The sequence below is a fragment of the Ipomoea nil genome, unplaced genomic scaffold (genome assembly GCF_001879475.1).
Source record: "Ipomoea nil cultivar Tokyo-kokei standard unplaced genomic scaffold, Asagao_1.1 scaffold1361, whole genome shotgun sequence".
Lineage (NCBI taxonomy): Eukaryota > Viridiplantae > Streptophyta > Magnoliopsida > Solanales > Convolvulaceae > Ipomoea > Ipomoea nil.
The window spans coordinates 635,001-653,370 of NW_017617789.1; the positions used below are offsets into that span (position 1 = coordinate 635,001).

The 18,370-nt window shown below is 35.7% G+C and overlaps 2 protein-coding genes across 2 annotated transcripts; one reads left to right on the forward strand and one right to left on the reverse strand.

The window, feature by feature from the left end:
- Positions 1-873: 873 nt before the first annotated feature.
- Positions 874-3,785, reverse strand: LOC109185862 (auxin-responsive protein IAA7-like). Its single transcript, XM_019335819.1, has 4 exons — positions 3,442-3,785; positions 3,037-3,278; positions 1,970-2,096; positions 874-1,358 (listed from the first exon to the last, which is right to left on the reverse strand). The coding sequence occupies exons 1-4, from the start codon at positions 3,684-3,686 to the stop codon at positions 1,271-1,273; spliced, it is 702 nt and encodes a 233-aa protein (XP_019191364.1). The 5' UTR covers positions 3,687-3,785; the 3' UTR covers positions 874-1,270.
- A 12,326-nt stretch (positions 3,786-16,111) lies between these two features.
- Positions 16,112-17,600, forward strand: LOC109185863 (auxin-responsive protein IAA4-like). Its single transcript, XM_019335820.1, has 3 exons — positions 16,112-16,724; positions 16,815-17,123; positions 17,271-17,600. Exons 1-3 carry the CDS (start codon positions 16,525-16,527, stop codon positions 17,344-17,346), a joined length of 585 nt encoding a protein of 194 aa, XP_019191365.1. The 5' UTR covers positions 16,112-16,524; the 3' UTR covers positions 17,347-17,600.
- Positions 17,601-18,370: the final 770 nt, after the last annotated feature.

The following is an 18,370-nucleotide window of genomic DNA, read 5'->3' on the forward strand; positions in this document are numbered from 1 at the left end:
CATTGATCGATTTTAAAATTTTTGAAGAGTAACTATAAATTTAATAAACTATCCAAGAAGTCATAAATAACATTAACTAGTAGATAATATGTAATTCTATTTTCTTATAATTACTTAACATTAACACTACGTTTAGATTAAAAAAAAAAAAGAAGCATAATTACTTAACATTAACACTACATTTAGAAAAAAAAAAAAAACCATAATAACTCAAAGCAGTGGATCCAGCCTCAGGAGGATTGGATTGTGCTCCACACAGATACCTCCTTCACTTCGCCTCAGATGACCACGGGATGCAATGGTGGACTGACTTACTAAAGGACCCGAGCCGATAAGGCTGTGTGCCAGCATCGTGCAAGTGTGCAAGGAATGGCTCATCAAGGATCGGGAAGTAACATACTTCCCGAGAGTTCAATGAAGTGGCGAACTGATTGGCTAAGGTTGCCCCCGCAGAAATTGTGACGGGATCCAGTTTCAAGTTCCTCTAATGGATATTAGAGGCAATCTCGAGAATGATAGAGCAATAATAACACCCCAAAAGAATAGCGCATAGTTTGTTTCTGAGTCCCCCTCTCACCCGGCTCCCATAAAAAAGAAAAAAAAAGAAAAAAAAAAAACAAGATATGGAGTACTTGACTTATAAGTACTCCAAACATCCCTACAACACAAACTCATAGAGGGACCAAATTAAAAGCTAACAGCTATTAAAAGTGGTGCGGCAACATGAAAGCATACAATTACTCTCCTCTCCCATGCGCATGATCCTCAATCACCAACAAAATAATTGATCTACATACATATGTGTTTACAGGCCATATATAATATATATAATATACAAATTAAAGACACAATGAAATCATGCACATGTACTTGTTCCCTAAAGAAATAAACTTCAATATACCAATATACACACACACAAGCACTACATATATTAAGGAATGACTATATAATTAAGATTAAACTCATCATACATAGTCTTCCTAATAATGTCATTTACTTTTTTTGTATATATAATTTGCAGACTATTACACATAAACGAGATTTACCCAATACATACACACCATTAAGTAGTAGTTGCGAGTTTCACTCCTCATAAAAAAAAAAAAAAGTACATAATCAAAATACAATTCAGGAACAACAAAGAAGCAACATATATAGTTACATACATAATGAAGTCCTAGCTCTTAGTTCCACCCCCTCCCCCCTCTCTCTAAATATGCTCAGCTTGAAAGAAATCGAATGTCCATGTTCCATGTATATAAGTAACGTCTCAGCTCCTGCTCTTGCAGATTTTCATAGCCCTTGGTGCTTCTGATCCTCTCATTATGCGTAGGCGATTGCACGACTCCACAAACATCCTGAGTATTATCAAAAGATTTGTTATTACTAGGACTGTTAATGAACCGAAAATGAACGAATAGAGATTCTTCGTGTTCGTTTATTAAGATTTTTGGAGTGTTCGTGTTCGTGTTCGTTTGTTAAGGTTTTTGAAAATCATGTTCGTGTTCGTATGCTAAGCGTTCATTAGTGTTCATTAACGTTCGCGAACACGTTCACAAACATGTTCGTTAACGTTTGCAAACATGTTCGTGAACACATTACATTCATGTTCGTGAACAAGAAATAATCTATGTTCATAAACAATAACCAAACAAACAACACAACTATTAATATATATTTTCAACTGCTTGTTTATGAACTTGTTCTTGAATATTATTAAATGAACACTAAACAAGTCTACAATTGTATAGATTCTGTTCCTTTATCAATCAGGCTCTAAAATTGCTCATAAATCAGCATAAATTACTCATAGCTGATTGACTAAAATTGAGAAGGTAAATATATAGGACACTCTCACAGAGAGTGAAATTTGAAATCGATCTTAATAGTTATCGAGTTAACAATTTGACTAACTCTCCGGAGTTGAAAGTAATTTGTTTGAAAGTAGAGAGAGGGGGTAGGGGCTTACTCCCAGGGAACGTCTCCCACGAGCATCCAATCTCCATCCTTATCTTCATAGGTGGGCACATATTCGGAAGTGTTGAGTAGGTCCATTAGCTTCCTCTCATTCATGAAATCTATCATTCCATTATTACCTGCAATGCATATACAATGTACACATATCACAACATGTACTCATCATTTTACTTTTTAGATCACAATATAGATATGCATGTCTCATCTCAACTCAACCTAAATTTAATTTGTACTCATCAAGCCTTTGAAATAAAGGCTCACTAGTTAACTTTGACTAAGAAAAAAATTCTTGGTCTAATATCAAAAGGATCAAAAGATCATATCAAAGATCAAAGGTTTGAATATTCTTAATATATATATATCAAGATATTGTAGTGTAACAACTTTTATCTCTAGATTGATGACCAATAATCTTTTTTCATATAATATCGCACATTATATTCTAAGATGTCTTGAGTGTTAACGGGTGGAAAAGGTTTTAGGGGTTGGTTGTCTAATCTAGATTTGTGTAATATTTTAGTGGTGTTTTCTTTTTCCAAGTATGAAATAAATCCATCTAATTAGTTAGTATTAACTATTAATCCATCCAAATTAATCAAGCTATTCACTTGGTAATAACTACAATCTTACAAGTTTGACTCCCAGTCAAAACAACCTATTGGCCTGGCCTATTTGATCTCGTCAAGCTATATGGACAACCTAGCTAAGTTGGTTTGCCTGTTTATGATCTTTTCTTGGCTACGGATAAATACTACTGGAAATTATGAAATTTCCGACCACCTGAAAGTGATCTTAAATCAAGTTGAAAGCCTTGTTCCGATCACTTTTGGTATCCGGAAAAACCTTTGTTGCTATTTCCGACCACTTTTTGGTATCAATTTGATTCAAGATCACTTTCAGGTGGTCGGAAATTTCATAATTTCCAGTAGTGAAATAAGATTTATCTGGTCCACACCCTTGAGTAATAGTTGTGAATTTCCCTCGTCACTAAAAAAAAAATAAATTGTACTAGAGTATACAATCTAGCTAGCTAGAAACAGCATGCATGATGGAACCTACCAATTGTAGTGAAGGAAGTGAACATGTTGGCCAAGGCATCATAGAGGTTTTGGTAGCTTGTGTATATCTTCAAGTCCACCTTTCTAAGGTAAGGCGCACCATCCATGCACACCTTCACCAGATTTGCTGCACTGCTACTGCTGCTGCTACTACTACTTTTCTCTTCTGATCCCTCCGTGTTGCTCTTCTGGGCCATCTTCTTTCTGTAATTCTTCACTGGAGGCCAACCCACCACTTGTGCCCTGCAAAATTGTTGTTTAACCCCAACCAAATTAGTTACAAGTTCGACGACTTTCAACAAACTAACTTTAATTTCTTGGTTTGAGCCGATCAACGTAATTATGGACAACTTAATTAGGCATGCAGTTTACATTTTTTAGAAAGAATTGAAGTAGTGAAACATACTTGGGTGGTGGCATGATGGGATCCTTGAGGATAGGTTCATGGTGGGAAGAAGCAGAAGAAGAAGAAGAAGAAGCTTTCATCTTCTTGTCAGCACTATTGGGTTGAATTGGAAGGTTGAGTTTGAGGTCTACAGTCTCAGAAAACTCTCTTTTTCTGGTTATCTTCAAGCACTCCGCAGATTCATTATTACCACCGGGGAGGCCAAGGCAAAGATCAGTCTCTCCATGGATCAGCATTGTCGCCATTTTAATTTCTGGTTTACTCGTAGCTTCTCTTTGATCACCTTCAATTGGATTCTATTCTTTCTCAATGACAACAGAGAGAGTAATGAGATATATAAATGGTTGATGAGCATTGTATATATATATATGTGGTTCCTATTACTGTATATCAACACGTCTTAAGGTTTCCACCCACCATGCATGTGGAGACACATGGCACGTACGTTGGTCTTTAACTCAAAGGACGACTATACATATATACTGGCCTGGAGAACTCTGCTGATTTAAGATATAGTACAGTGTAAGACATTGGCATCTTGTTTTGTGGGTTCAATGTTATTCAACATTGTGACATACACACATGGCATGTTCATCTTCAACATTAAGCTACATTATGCATGTGCATCTAATCAAATAAAATAATTACTCTTTTCCAAAAATAATAATAATAATAATTACATTGTACTACTCTGAGGTAGTATCTATTCTGATCTATACTTTCTCAAACATTTTTATTTCAAAGAATTTAAGTCCCCATCACAAGAATTCGAACATATGATTACCTATTTATAATTCCAATAGAACAAGACACATAAAATGAGACGGAATATCTGTCAACGGTGTCGGATTAAAGTTATTATTAAACTAAATATAAAGTAATAATATTATTTAATTAAGGTGATGATATGGTTGTCGCCTAAAGACAGGTCACATCCCCGGCCAAGCAGAAGAAGCAAACATCCGAAACCCTAGCTGTGCCCTTGCCCAGTCAACATCCCCACCTCCAACCTATTTATTTTCCCTTGCTTCTTTCCAACCTGCCCTAATATATATGATGAATATAATGATCCCATGCATCATCCCATCATCTTCCGTTAATGCCCGCGCTTTTTAATTACTTAATTCCTTCACATATGTTTTCCATTTTTTTTTTTCTCAAAAACCAAATAGTTTTCCAATTATTGGACGGGGCTTTAAGCTTCGATCTCGATCATGCCATAGATCGATATATGTATTACCACAAATTAAGAACTCCATTATAGGCTTTCAAAAAAAAAAAGAACTCCATTATAGACCGAACTAATACCAATTATATATTAGTGATGTTATGATATATTAACATGTTTTGATGTTTGAACTTTTAAGGATCGGACCAACACTACTCTGTTGAGACTTAGCAGACTTAGTTTAGGTTGTTAGTCTTTTGTCTAGTCCTTTGGGCTTGTATAACTTGTTTTCTTTATGTGTGTTGCTCCCTATTTACTTCCTATGTTTAATAATACGTTCATTTCTCACTTTCATATGGTATCAGAGCCATTACTCTAGCGAGATTTTTTTTTTCCTTTCCTTTCCCTTCTCGTTCTATTATGACTGCCACGACTCAATCCAATGTTATCCAAATCTATGCCCCATCTCACCTACCAATCAAACTCACAACCTCTAATTTTTCCATTTGGAAAAAACAAGTGGAGTCTACGTTCACAGGCCTGGACCTCGTGGGCTACATACGTCTAGGACCTTCAGTCGTTGCTTCAATACCAGATGTCTCCGTTTCGGAACCCGTGAGGTCTACATTGATCACCTCAGAGACACAAGAGTTGAACTCCCAGCCTCTCGCGACGTCCCGGCCTCAACGACAATGCCGTCCAAATCCTAAATATTTTAACGACAAGATGGTGAATGTGGCCACCGTTCATCCCATTGCTTCGTCAATTGAGCCACAGACGGTGTCGCAAACGTTAAAGAACGAGTTGTGGGCAGCTGCCATGACCGGTGAATTTAATGCGTTGGTGAGAAATAAAACATGGGAGTTAGTACCGCGACTTAGCCCTGCCGTGGTTGGTTGCAAGTGGATCTTCCGGGTAAAACGCAGAGCTGATGGCTCGGTTGACAGGTTCAAGGCTTGGTTAGTGGCGAAAGATTTTTTACAAGAGGCCGGTCGTGACTATTTTGAGACGTTTAGTCCGGTGGTCAAATTGGTGACTATTTGGGTTATTCTCACCATCTCCTTGTCGCAGGGATGGTCGTTGCGCTAGTTGGACATGAACAACGCCTTTTTAAATGTCACTTTGTTTGAAGAGGTTTATATAGAACAACCGACTGGTTTTGTTGATCAACAGTTGCCTGGTTATGTCTGTAAGCTATGGAAAGCGATTTATGGTTTAAAACAAGTCCTGCGGGCTTGGTACCTGGAGCTATCTAAATCTCTTATTTTGTTTGGTTTCAAGAAATCTATGGTTGATTCATGTATGTTTATTTATTGTTCTCGGGATGTAATTGTGTACTTTCTGGTATACGTAGACGATATTATTTTGACAGGGAATAATGATGTGTTCATTGATGTGTTTGTGAGTCGTTTGGTGCATCGTTTTTCGCTTAATGAATTAGGACCACTTCATCACTTTTTGGGTGTTGAAGTTGTTCCTACTACCAGTGGTTTGTTTTTGTCACAGTCTCAGTATGTGATTGATACTTTGGAGCAATTTGGTATGATGGGGGCGAAAGAGGTGTCGACACCGATGAGCACTTCTGTGGACTTGTGCGCTGCTGCCTCTCCAGCTTTTGATGCCACCGTGTACCGACAAGCGATTGGCCAGTTGCAGTATTTGGCTATTACCTGACCAGAGATCTCATTTGCAGTGAACCGCTTAGCTCAGTTTATGGCCTCACCCACTGAGCTGCATTGGCAATCTGTGAAGCGAGTACTTCGCTACTTGAAGGGCACGCTACATCATGGTTTGCACTTTCGCAGGGGTCAGTCTATTTCCCTTATGGCTTATTCATATTCAGTGTGATGGAGGTCACTCGACCATTGCCTATGTTGTTTATTTTGGTCCGAATGTTGTGTCCTGGAGGTCTGCGAAATAATACTCTATGTCTCGTTCTTCCACGGAGGCTGAGTTCCCCGCGCTTGCTAATTAATTCCGCTGCTGAGGTTATGTGGATCAGAGTCTATTGCGTGAACTTGGGGTCCGATTACAGGTTTCCCGGGTTTTGGTTACTGACAATTTGAGTGCTTCTTACGTCTGCAAGAACCCGACCTTTCACTCTCGGATAAAGCGACTCTTGATTACTTCTTTGTCCGTGAACAAGTTGCTTTTGGCTCCCTGCGAGTGAGTTACGTGAGATCATCTGAGCAAGTTGCTGATCTTTTGACTAAGCCGCTTGGCAGTCGTTTATTTACTGCGTTCAGGTCCAAGATTGGTCTCACCGATGATGCTTCCATCTTGCGGGGCGTGTTGAGACTTAGACTTAGTTTAGGTTGTTAGTCTTTTGCTAGTCCTTTGGGTTTGTATAACTTGTTTCCTTCTTGCTCCCTATTTATTCTCTTTGTAGATGTTTAATAATACGTTCACTTCTCACTCTCATATACTCATCAATTGAATCATGTGAAATAAATTAAAGAAAATAAATAGAGCCACAACTTTTACATAAAAACTTAAAAGATTCCTCACCTAGATGTGCTTGTGCTGCAAATTAAAAAAAATTTATGTTGGACTGAACTAATACAAAGTGTTGACCCAATTATATATCAAATGCTTGAACTTTTAGAGAACCAACCAAACCCATTAAGAATAATTCAAGAATAAAATAACCTAAATAAAGACAACTTTTACACAAAACTCTAGTCAAGTCTTTTCCGAATAAGAGTTTGGAGTCTGCAAGTGCCATTGGGATCAAATCCAAATTAATCTTAATAGTAGGGATATTGAATTATACGTTCAAAAAAAAAAAAAAAAAAAAACTGTAGCCTTGTTTTTCTTTTTATTAAATTAAGTTAAAGGTTTCACTACATCATCATTGTAGTGGTACATGTACATGAAAGAGTTTGTTTTGAAGGCCATTAATGGGGTTTATTTTTGGGGCCATATGATGAAGAAGAAAGGGTGGTTTCTTTGTTAAGAGGGAAGAGTAGGTGGTCCTAAGGAGTGAATAAACGACAATCGATCCATTGGCTTCTTTCTTCTTGTATAGATAAACTCCAAATTAAATAAGAGTTAAGAGAGAAAATTTTCTTAAACTCCGATCCAAATAAAACTTAATTAGAATCATTCTTTTTTTTTTTTTTTCTATTATAATATAGTATCTGTTCATATACTTTCTCAACCTACTGAAACACAAAGAACCAATAACGCCTCCACTGAGGCTCAAACATACAACCTTCCAAATGGAACTCCAACCCAGATACCATTAGACTACATAGTCCTGGTAATTAGAATCATTCTTATTTGATCAATAAATCACTTAAAATTTTTAATCAGATCTCGATAGGTCATGAATATTTTCTTATTAATTAATAATTAATGTGGGTGTTTATCCCTTAGCATGAAACATATATCATTATCCATTCTGATATAGAGAGACTACTAAACAGGCCGGCATTATATTGAAATTAGTGGTCCAAAACACATACAATTAATACAAAGCTATTCAATTCGATTGCATTATATTATGCAAATCCAAAATGCATGCATGCAGCAGCTAGTGGTCCAAAATGGGTATGGAGTCTCCATCACATACATACATACATACATGATACATACATACATACATGACTCAATACACAAGTAGCTGTATGTGCTGCAGATGCGATGAGATCAGATCAGATAGGATCCAATTCAATTATTGGAAAATGTTAATTAATTCTATATATGCTTTTGAAAATTAAACACAAAAAAAAAAAAAAAAAAAAAAAAATATTGGCCAAACATTCCTTCATTTCTAGCCTCCATTATTATCAGAATTTATTTCCATCTCATCTGTAGTGATTGATAAATACACAAAGACATTCTTGGCTTATAGCTAGCTAATAATTATTGTACATTTCTACTCAAAATTCTTGCATTCATTATAGACTTATAGTAGCTTCCTGGCTGGCTGTTGTTCATCATCGCCTGGAAATAAATGAGATTATATAATTTATATGTGTCACTGACAATCATTTTCTTCATGTATGCAATACAATTATGTAGGCCAGGCCAAGCATAATGAGGTCGATCAATCGAGCCAGAAATTAAAAGAGATAAACCTATAGTAGCATCATAATCCAATATGAACAAGCAAGTTAGTTGTCACCATTTTATTTAATTTAAGACAAATCAAACTTCTTTCATTATTATGATGAAATGGTTAAGATAAATGAAGGAAGAAATACATAAAACATATATTAGGTGATTTAAAGTGTGATGGGCCAAATGGCATTTAAGTCTCACCAAGATTGGGGTCCAATCCAGTGGTGTTAGAGTCACATACGTGGTGTCTTTCCACTGACAGAAATATGTGCACCTCTTTGGTCTTCAAGCTTTGCAGTCCAATAATAATAGAGTAGGGCCTAATTTCAATCGCAAATCAGAGTCTTCCTTTTATTGTGAACCCTAACATAAAACGATTAATCTATGTACTTGTAGATAAAATATTATGTACATTTAGTTAATTGATTATGTACATATAAATAAACTGAATGTACATAATATATTAATCATATGTACATAATTTGTTTACAAAGGTCCAGATCTACGGTATAACAATTGAAATTGAACAAATTTTACAACCTGTGTGGATCTGGACCCACACGGTGCTGCGGTAGTCCTGGTGTTCAGTGTTCATATTTGACCAGCTGCAGCCAGGTACGCGTTTCTCTTTCTGAAAATGTTTGGTTATTCCTGAGACAATAAGTAACATGATATTTATAAGGTCATACAACAAGATTTAGGCACGTACTAGTTGACTGATCGAACAAGATGTTTTTTAGTTATCAATGTGGTTCAAATCTTCTAGCTAGTGCTAAAATGACATTGCTTAATTGTCTAAACTCATCCACTCTAAGCCATCAAAATACATCGACATGATCTTGTTAGGCATAATTGAGGTCATCCATTCCCAAGTCTTTTAACCTTAAAGATGACTCGATTGTGTGTGTGTATATATATAGGGAAGGGATCAGGTGCATTTGTGGCTTCCCGTGCGGTTGTGCGGAAGATTAATGTGCGTGAGATTTGTACTCAATGTGCCTGAGATTTGTAGTTAATGTGCGTCATGTTAATATGCGTGAGTTCTGTACTTAATGTGCCTAAGTATTATGTTTAATGTGCGTGAGATTTGTGCTTAATGTGCGTGAGTATTTCAGAATTACGAGCTCAGAAGGAAGCAGAACAGAAACTCACGCACATTAACGCCCAAGCTTCTTGTTACTTCTTCCTTCAATTTGGCCATGGATTCTGGATTATCAGCTACCTTCAGTGCAGTTGAAGGTTTATATAGATGATGCACGCACAGTAAAATTTGCACAGCAGCTAAATGTGGATTTCTGTTGTATTATTCCCATAATTTTTAACCACCATAGCCCGCCTCCGCATCATCATCATCAGGGAGGGGACAATGGCTACTGGGGATGGGGAGGAAGCTGACATAATAATTCTGCTGCATTTTACACATTCACGCACATTAAGTACAAATCTCAGGCACATTAATCCACAGCACATCCGTACGGGAACCTTTCACTATATATATATATATATATATATATATATATATATATATATATATATATATATATATATATATATATATATATATATAATTAGGTTCATATGCGGTTGGTGTGCCCAAGTGCGGTTGTGCGGTTAAATCTGAGCCATAGATCTTGCTTAAATCAACGTCCAGGATTACCAAAATTTAAAAAAAAAAAAAAAAAAAAAAAAAAAAAAAGACGATGGTAATTTGGTAATTTTTGCTATTAGGTCAAATTTAAAGTGCATGCTTTTCCTTCTTAAGGTGCGTGGTTTTTGTACTTAAGGTGCGTGAGTTTTGTGCTTAAGGTACATGGGTTTTATGTTTAAGGTACGTGGGTTGTGTGCTTAATGTGAGTATTTGTTGAAACTTGTGCTTAAGGTACATCGTGTTTCTTCTTCAAATTTGGAACAGAATAGAACTTGTCAGCGCACCCTTGAGTCACGGGTAGTTCAGACCCTCAAGAGGAACAAAACTTTTGAACTGAGGGGTAGTTCAGACCCTCGAGAGGAACAAAACTTTTGAACTGAGGGGTAGTTCAGACCCTCAAGAAGAACAAAACTTTTGAACTAAGGGGTCTGCCAGACCCTCAAGAAGAACAAAACTTTTGAACTAAGGGGTCTGCCAGACCCTCAAGAACAAAATTTTTGAACTGAGGGGCCGGGTCTGTCAGACCCCTTTCTCAGACCCTCAAGAACAAAACTTAAGGTGCGCTATTTTAACACTTAAGGTGTGTTCTTGTAACACTTAAGGTGCGTTGTTCTAATACTTAAGGTGCGTGTTTCTATCACTTAAGGTGCTCCATTTTTAACTTAGCTTATACTTCTTTCTTCCAAACACGCGTTTTTTTTTTAATTTATTTTCATTGATTTGAGTCGTTGATTTATATTTTAATGCTTACCGTGAGTCAAACGCACGAGAAGCTTTTACCGCACCTGAACCCTTCCATTACAATGTGCACTGTAAGGCAAAAATGTGCACTGTAAAGCACAAAAAATATGCAAACAACTATTGTAAAGACTAAATTTAATACATGATCTTCAACACAAATCATAAAAGATTACAATATTCAACTAAAATTAATAATTAGTGATTCATTCAAGATCAAATGTTATATATACATACACGATCTTAAAGGTTGAAGGCACAATAATGTGTTCTGAAAAAATGGACAATGAGCACTAGAACTCTGCAAAGGCAATAATGTGCATGATAAGGTATAAAATATGAAATAATTATAGAAAAGACTAAATTTAATGCATAATTTTCAACACAGGTCATAAACGATCACAATATTCAACTAAAAAAAATTAGTAATTAGTGATTCATTCAAGAGATATATATATATATATATATATATATATATATATATATATATATATATATATATATATATATATATATATATATATATATTAAGTCAAGTCATTAAGGTAGGATGACCTCATTAAATCAAGGTCCTTCCTTTATCTTTTATATATTTTTATAATCAATAATATTATAGTCACTTCACAATCTACACTAGTGTAATGCTGATCTTTTTGTCTAATTTTAAACCATTATTGACATTATTTAGTAAGATTATATAATGAATATAATATATTATGTATGACTCATTTCAATTCTTAACTTTATATATCTTCAAATTCTATGTAGTTTTCAAGTCAAAGCCGGGCTTTATAAGCTAGGTACTGAAATTAGAGTTGGCATAGCACTAGCAATGATCCAACTATTACAAAATAGGTGTCCAGGCCAAGAGAGAGGTAGCTAGCTAGCTAGCTAGCATTATTGTGGTATATATGTTTTTATGAGGGGTTGTTGGGTACGTACCACAGAGGAGATATATAATAATTGTGAGTTGGGTTTAGCACCACATACAACTTTGAAAAAAGAGATGGCGACTGGAGTGGGTTTCTGCAATGTATCTCATCTGATCTGGTTTAGGGGAGTGATGAGTTGGAGTAGCAGGATTGGAGGGGTTTAATATGATTGTGTTAATTAATGGCAGATATGCATGTATGTATGGCATATCTGAAGGTGTGGAGGACGAGGAATGTCATGGCAACATCGGTGCATGGACCATTTGATTTGCAGATGAGATAATATAATGTACGTGGGAATTCAGTGTTGGACTGCTAGCTAGCTGGTCCTCCACCGTTGCACTAAACCACAGGGCTTTAATGCAAGAAAAGCCAGTTTTTGGCATCTCTCTCCGGCCTTACCAAAACACCAACCTAGCTAGCTACCTAGTATTACCCTACATTGGTCCTGTTCGGTAAATAGCTGATTGTAGAAAGGTGTTTAGTAAATTAGCTCTTAATTGATAGTTGTTTGGTATAATTTCTTTTCTTAAAAAGTTAATGGAAAAAGTTGTTTTGAGCAGCTTTTTGAATTTTCGCATTTTAGAGTTACAAAAAGTTAATTAACCAAATACGTATATTGATTTTTTAACCAAGTCAAATAACTAATGGTAGTCAAATAAGTCAAAATTGGCTTATAAACTAACTATTTTACCAAACAGGATCATTATCTTAATGAGTTGCCACTGCTGTAAATTATGAAATTTCCGACCACCTGAAAGTGATCTTATATCAAGTCGAAAGTAAAAACTGATCGGAAATAGCAACAAAAGTTTTTCTGGATACTAAAAGTGGTCGGAACAAGACTTTCGACTTGATTTAAGATCATTTTCAAGTGGTCGGAAATTCCATAATTTCCAGCATTGTGCCCTATTACAACATCTATATATCCTTCTTTTGATACACAATTAGTACACTTTCAATTTGGTCTAATATAAATGAGAATTAATTAGCTAGGTAAAATTGTAAAATGTGTTTTAAAGGTTTATAAATTGAAGGCATAATAATAGGGCCAATTCTATACTTTTCTTAATAGCTAGGAAGCAAAACTTATTAACTTTTTAAGATTAGTTAATGAATTAGTCTATGGCTATTGACAATGATCATAGTAATCCATATGTATGTGGTTCCCTTTGTGTATTGGTATATGCATGCATGCATGTGGTTTGATCATCTTGTTTGACCATTACGCAATATATATGCATGATCACTTGATAGTCACTACTTAGTAGACAAGCTAAGATTGCCTTTGGCCAGCTCAATAGTCAAAAGGTTGAGTGTGAGTATAGTGTAATAACTCAATAAATAATTGGATCTGAATTTTCAATAGGTCAAATAGGATATTAACTTTAGGACAAAAAGTAAGCACTTAACATGCACGCAGCATTCTCTGACCTCTCCCCATAGTATTGTAGTTAAAGGAGGTGGCATGCACCGACTCGCAGAAGAGAAGGCCATCATCACATCAGAGGTGTCTTTGCCTTCATTGTCTCCTCCCATCCTTTAGCTTAGCTTGCCTGCACAGCCTGGACCCTAGCCTGCCTGTACCATATATATATATATATATACAACTTTTATGGGCCGACCGGTCTAACACGCAAACTCCCATGCCCCTGCCCTCCCTCCACAACCACACGTGCATCCATGTTTCCTTTTCCTTTAATTTGCTTTTTGAAAATTTATATATAAGTTCAAATGACAATGGTAAATTTTACTGTAAAATATGACTGTGTGAACTGTGGTTCAAGAGGTACTTTTTTTTTTTTAATAAAAAGAAAGATGGTCGTTCTGTGTAATTAATTCTGTTTGATCAACTATTATTGAGTCACTAATAAGTCAAGCAGAATTCGAGTTTCTTATTTAATATTAAATTCGAGTAGCTTACAAGACTAATAAATTTATTTATTTATTTTATATAGTATAAAATGACAATAATCATGCAATATTACTTTTGATTATGTTATTTGATTGTAAAATATTTATTATTATTATAATGCTTTATATTAAAAATATAAAATTCTGATGTACTCAAGCCAATTAAGCTTGAATAATTCAAGTTCAAAAAATTAAAATTCGATCAAGTTTGATATTTAATTAACTTTTTCAGTTGAGCTGAATATCGAACTTGACTTGACTTGATTACACCTTTTATTTATGATTATGAAGACCTAAAAAGTAAGACGGTATATCAATTTATTTCTCTTTTGTCTTATATATGATATACCAAATTAATTAATTACATTATAACAATTCAAACTCACTTTATGCCTATAAGCTCAAGGGATAACAACACTCTAGGAGTATTAATTAATGATTTATAGTGGGAAAGTACGTATCCTCTTAAAATGTTTGATGTCTCTAATGTGACTAGCAATTGCATGCACAATGCAGGAATTCTAGTGCCCAAAGACTATAGTTTAAAATGATTTGAATTATATTTATTATAGTGCAAAAAAAATATTTATTAAAATTTAATTTGAAATAAATATAATAATTTATGTCAAACGCATGGAAAGAAACAAACTTAACTAATAAATAAAGAATTGAAGGAAATAAACTATGAGTGAAATATCAAGGTAAAATATTCAAGCTTTTGATACAAACCTTTTGGATGAAAAAATAAAAATCATAAAAATTAGAGTATAATTTTCTCTCACTCTTTATAATTAGATATAAAGAAATGCAATATCCCTACTATAATTGTATTTAAATTATTTGTAATTTAATATTTGTTTAATGAAAACCAAACTATTATTTTATAATATATAAACGTAATAATTTACATATAATAATATAACGCGACAAGTTTAACATAAGACGCGTGTACTTATATTCGTCCGTGACAAATTAATCTATAACTTTTGTCCCCAAAATCAAAAATATATTTTCTTGAAAACATTGTAAGATGGATAGAAGTGAGCTAAATCGTCGTTCTAAAACCTCCACGTGTGATTATGTCCTGTTGTCCATTACCCACCGCTGAACTCAACCAACCACTTCTATTTTGTGCCCAAAATCCTTAGTCCCAAATCCGGCACCCACCCCCCACATATCTCCACATCTTCAGACACTATTCACATGCCCTAACCCTCAAAAAAGAGAAATTATATTGTAAGTCATAATTTTTTATCATTCCAACGAGAAACCGTAAATCCTGATCCTGATTAAAAAAAAAAAAAAAACATTAAAAGATGAAAGGGTCAATATATATATATATATATATATTTTTAGTGTCGAGAGAAACTCGCAGCTATTATCTAAGAGTGGGTACTAGGTAAATCTCACTAGCCCACCATATTATCCTAGCTAGCAAATGATCGCAAGAAATGAATCAGGCTAGGTTATACTTAGCTAACTGGTTCAAATCCTTGTAGTTATCAAGTCAATAACCTGACCAACTTGGATGAAATTGTCCCAAAGTCATTTATTTTTATACACTTAGGTGATCTCAACTTTGCTAGACTAATCCTAAACCCATAGGACCTCGCCCCTAGAGCTATTGTGGAGGTAAACTGCGAGTCGCACAATCAGTTCACCGATCATATCATAATTTTCATGTGCGCACAAAGAATTCAATCCAAACTTTTCATCATCCTTAGGCCTTTTTTTTCCATACATGTTTCCAATGGAATTCAAACCCCACACTGCCATCTCCATTCATTATTCCAAAAGGCTGAACCCCAACCCTAAGGGTCCCCCACACGCCGGCCCGACAGAGCGGTGGGAGGTTGTAAATCATGGTGACTCAACTGAACATTAATCACAGAGGCTAGACCGGTGCTCACTGCGCACAAGGAGCCCCCCTCACTTTGAGAGGTTGCTCCCACACTGCCGCTGCTGCCATCTCCATTCATGACATTTAAGTTAGACTACGAACCAACTACGTTAAACTCCAAGACAAGATCAGGAATTATAGTCAGGGTTGAAAAAAAATATATATTTTCGTCATCAAAATAGGAGGCACCAAAATCTTTCTCCGAGATTAAACATTTTCTTTTTTTGAAGACAAGAGATTAAACATTTAGTAGCTAACATACACAGCAAAGGGGGAACTCTGAGAAACTGAGTGGTCTACTTCAGGTAGGCAGGTTAGGCAAACACAAATTCAACGTCCCAGATTTTGCTCCCACGGCCTCCAAAACCAAAACCCCCCCATGCATCTTCAATGCTACCTTCTTCCCATTGCCCATTACAGTATTACACTCCCCCCTATAATAAAAGTGCCCCATATGGGCGGCTCAACCTTGTCTCTCTCCTGTCCCCTAAATCTTGGAACACCTGCCTTAATACTGCTCTTCATTCTCCAGACACTTTCCTTTTCATCTGTCCCAAATGTATGCCCCAACCTAATTAATTAATAAATAAATTAACAAATCAGCCCCCTTATATAACCCTTCCCACAACTTCCATTCAAACTCATCTTTTCCCACAACCCAATCTTGAACAACAAAGCAACAATCTTTTCATCTTTCAAGCTTTTTAAGGAAGAAGAAATGGAAGGTGTGGTGGCACATGAGAATGATCTGAGCCTCAAAGCAACTGAGCTTAGATTGGGGTTGCCTGGAACAGAAGAATTAGAGTGTCATGATGACAATGAAATAGTCTCAACTGCCAAGAACAACAAGAGAGCCTTACCAGAATCAGATGATGAAGATGATTGTGAATCAAAGGCCAATGTTTCACCTGCTGCCAAGTAAGTGATGATGATATAAATCTTTCTTGGATTCAAATTAAAGGTTGTGGAGGAACAAAACAGTAATTAACTAATGTGATAATAATGCAGGTCACAGATAGTGGGATGGCCACCAGTTAGATCTTACAGGAAAAATAACCTCCAAGCAAAGAAGTCAGATGCTGCAGGTGAGCAGAATGGAATGTATGTAAAAGTGAGCATGGATGGAGCCCCTTACCTTAGAAAGATTGACTTGAAGATGTATGGGTGCTACCCAGAACTCCTATGTGCTTTGGAGAACATGTTCAAACTCACAATTGGTGACTATTGTGAAAGGGAAGGCTACAAGGGATCAGAATATGCCCCTGCCTATCAAGACAAAGATGGAGACTTGATGCTTGTTGGAGATGTTCCATGGGAGTAAGTTCTGATCTTTTCCCCTCCACCTCCACTTTACAGATCTCACCATTCATTGTTGTAAGCCCCAGAAGAATGGATTCTGAGATCTTGGTAACTTTTGTTGTTGTTGTTAGTGTACTAATTAAGATTTTGCTATGGTTATTCCAGGATGTTCTTGTCATCATGCAAGAGGCTAAGACTAATGAGGGGATCAGAGGCAAGAGGTTTGGGATGTGGAGTATGAAACAATGCAAAGACACAAGCCAAACTCAGCTGAGCCATTAGAGCAGTAAAACATCTCTCAGAGGAGAGGGAGTCTTTGAAAGCTTGGATCCTCAGAATAGAAGAAGCCCAGAATTGTTCTGAGAATATTTTTGTACCCTCTGAAACACTTTTCCCTGCACTGCAATTGTAATGTTTTTGTTGCTTTGCCAAAAGCATAGCAAGAAAACCATGGAGGTTTCATTATCCTATGATATTATTTTTGTTTTTTTTTTTTGTTGAAATCCCAAAGTACAGAAATATATATAGAATGTAAACTTCAGATGTAAATTGTATAAATAACTAAAATATAAAGTTTAATTTCTTAAATCTTTGCATAACCACCCTTTGATCTGTGGATATTAATGTCCCTTTGTATATCTTTCATGAACTGACATCAGAAAACATTCCCCAACATAATCTCTTCCCTATTCGAGACTCGATTAATCCAATTGAACTTCAATCAGGCCCTATTCGAGAACCGATTAATCCAATCAAACTTCAGTCAAGCCTATTCGAGACTCGATTAATCCAATCAAACTTCAGTTAGGCCTATTTGAGACGGCTACTATAGGGGTGTTAGAAACAAGAAAAACATAAATCTCACTTTTGACTTTTCCCAGTGATACCCTGCTTCATGTGGCATGTGCCACCAGATTAGGTAAAATTTACTACTACTAGTATAAAACTTCAATCATTAATAAACATGCCTTCTAACAAAACTGCTCTCTTCAGTGAGGGAATAAATGGGACAGAAAGATTCCTGTTTAGCTTGATTCTTAATCTATGATTAATTTTGATCCAATAGGCTATAACATGAGCATTTGAACACTATCACAAAAGCATCTTTCTTAAACAATGCATCATGTTAGTTAAAAGGTTGACACAAGCTAATTAAGGCATTCTCCAATAAACAAACCTTTGTTGAGAATCTTTTGAGAAATGAAAGAAAAATATTTCTTGTGCTTTGTAAATGTTTGCACTTCACAAAAAGAATACTTTGCTTC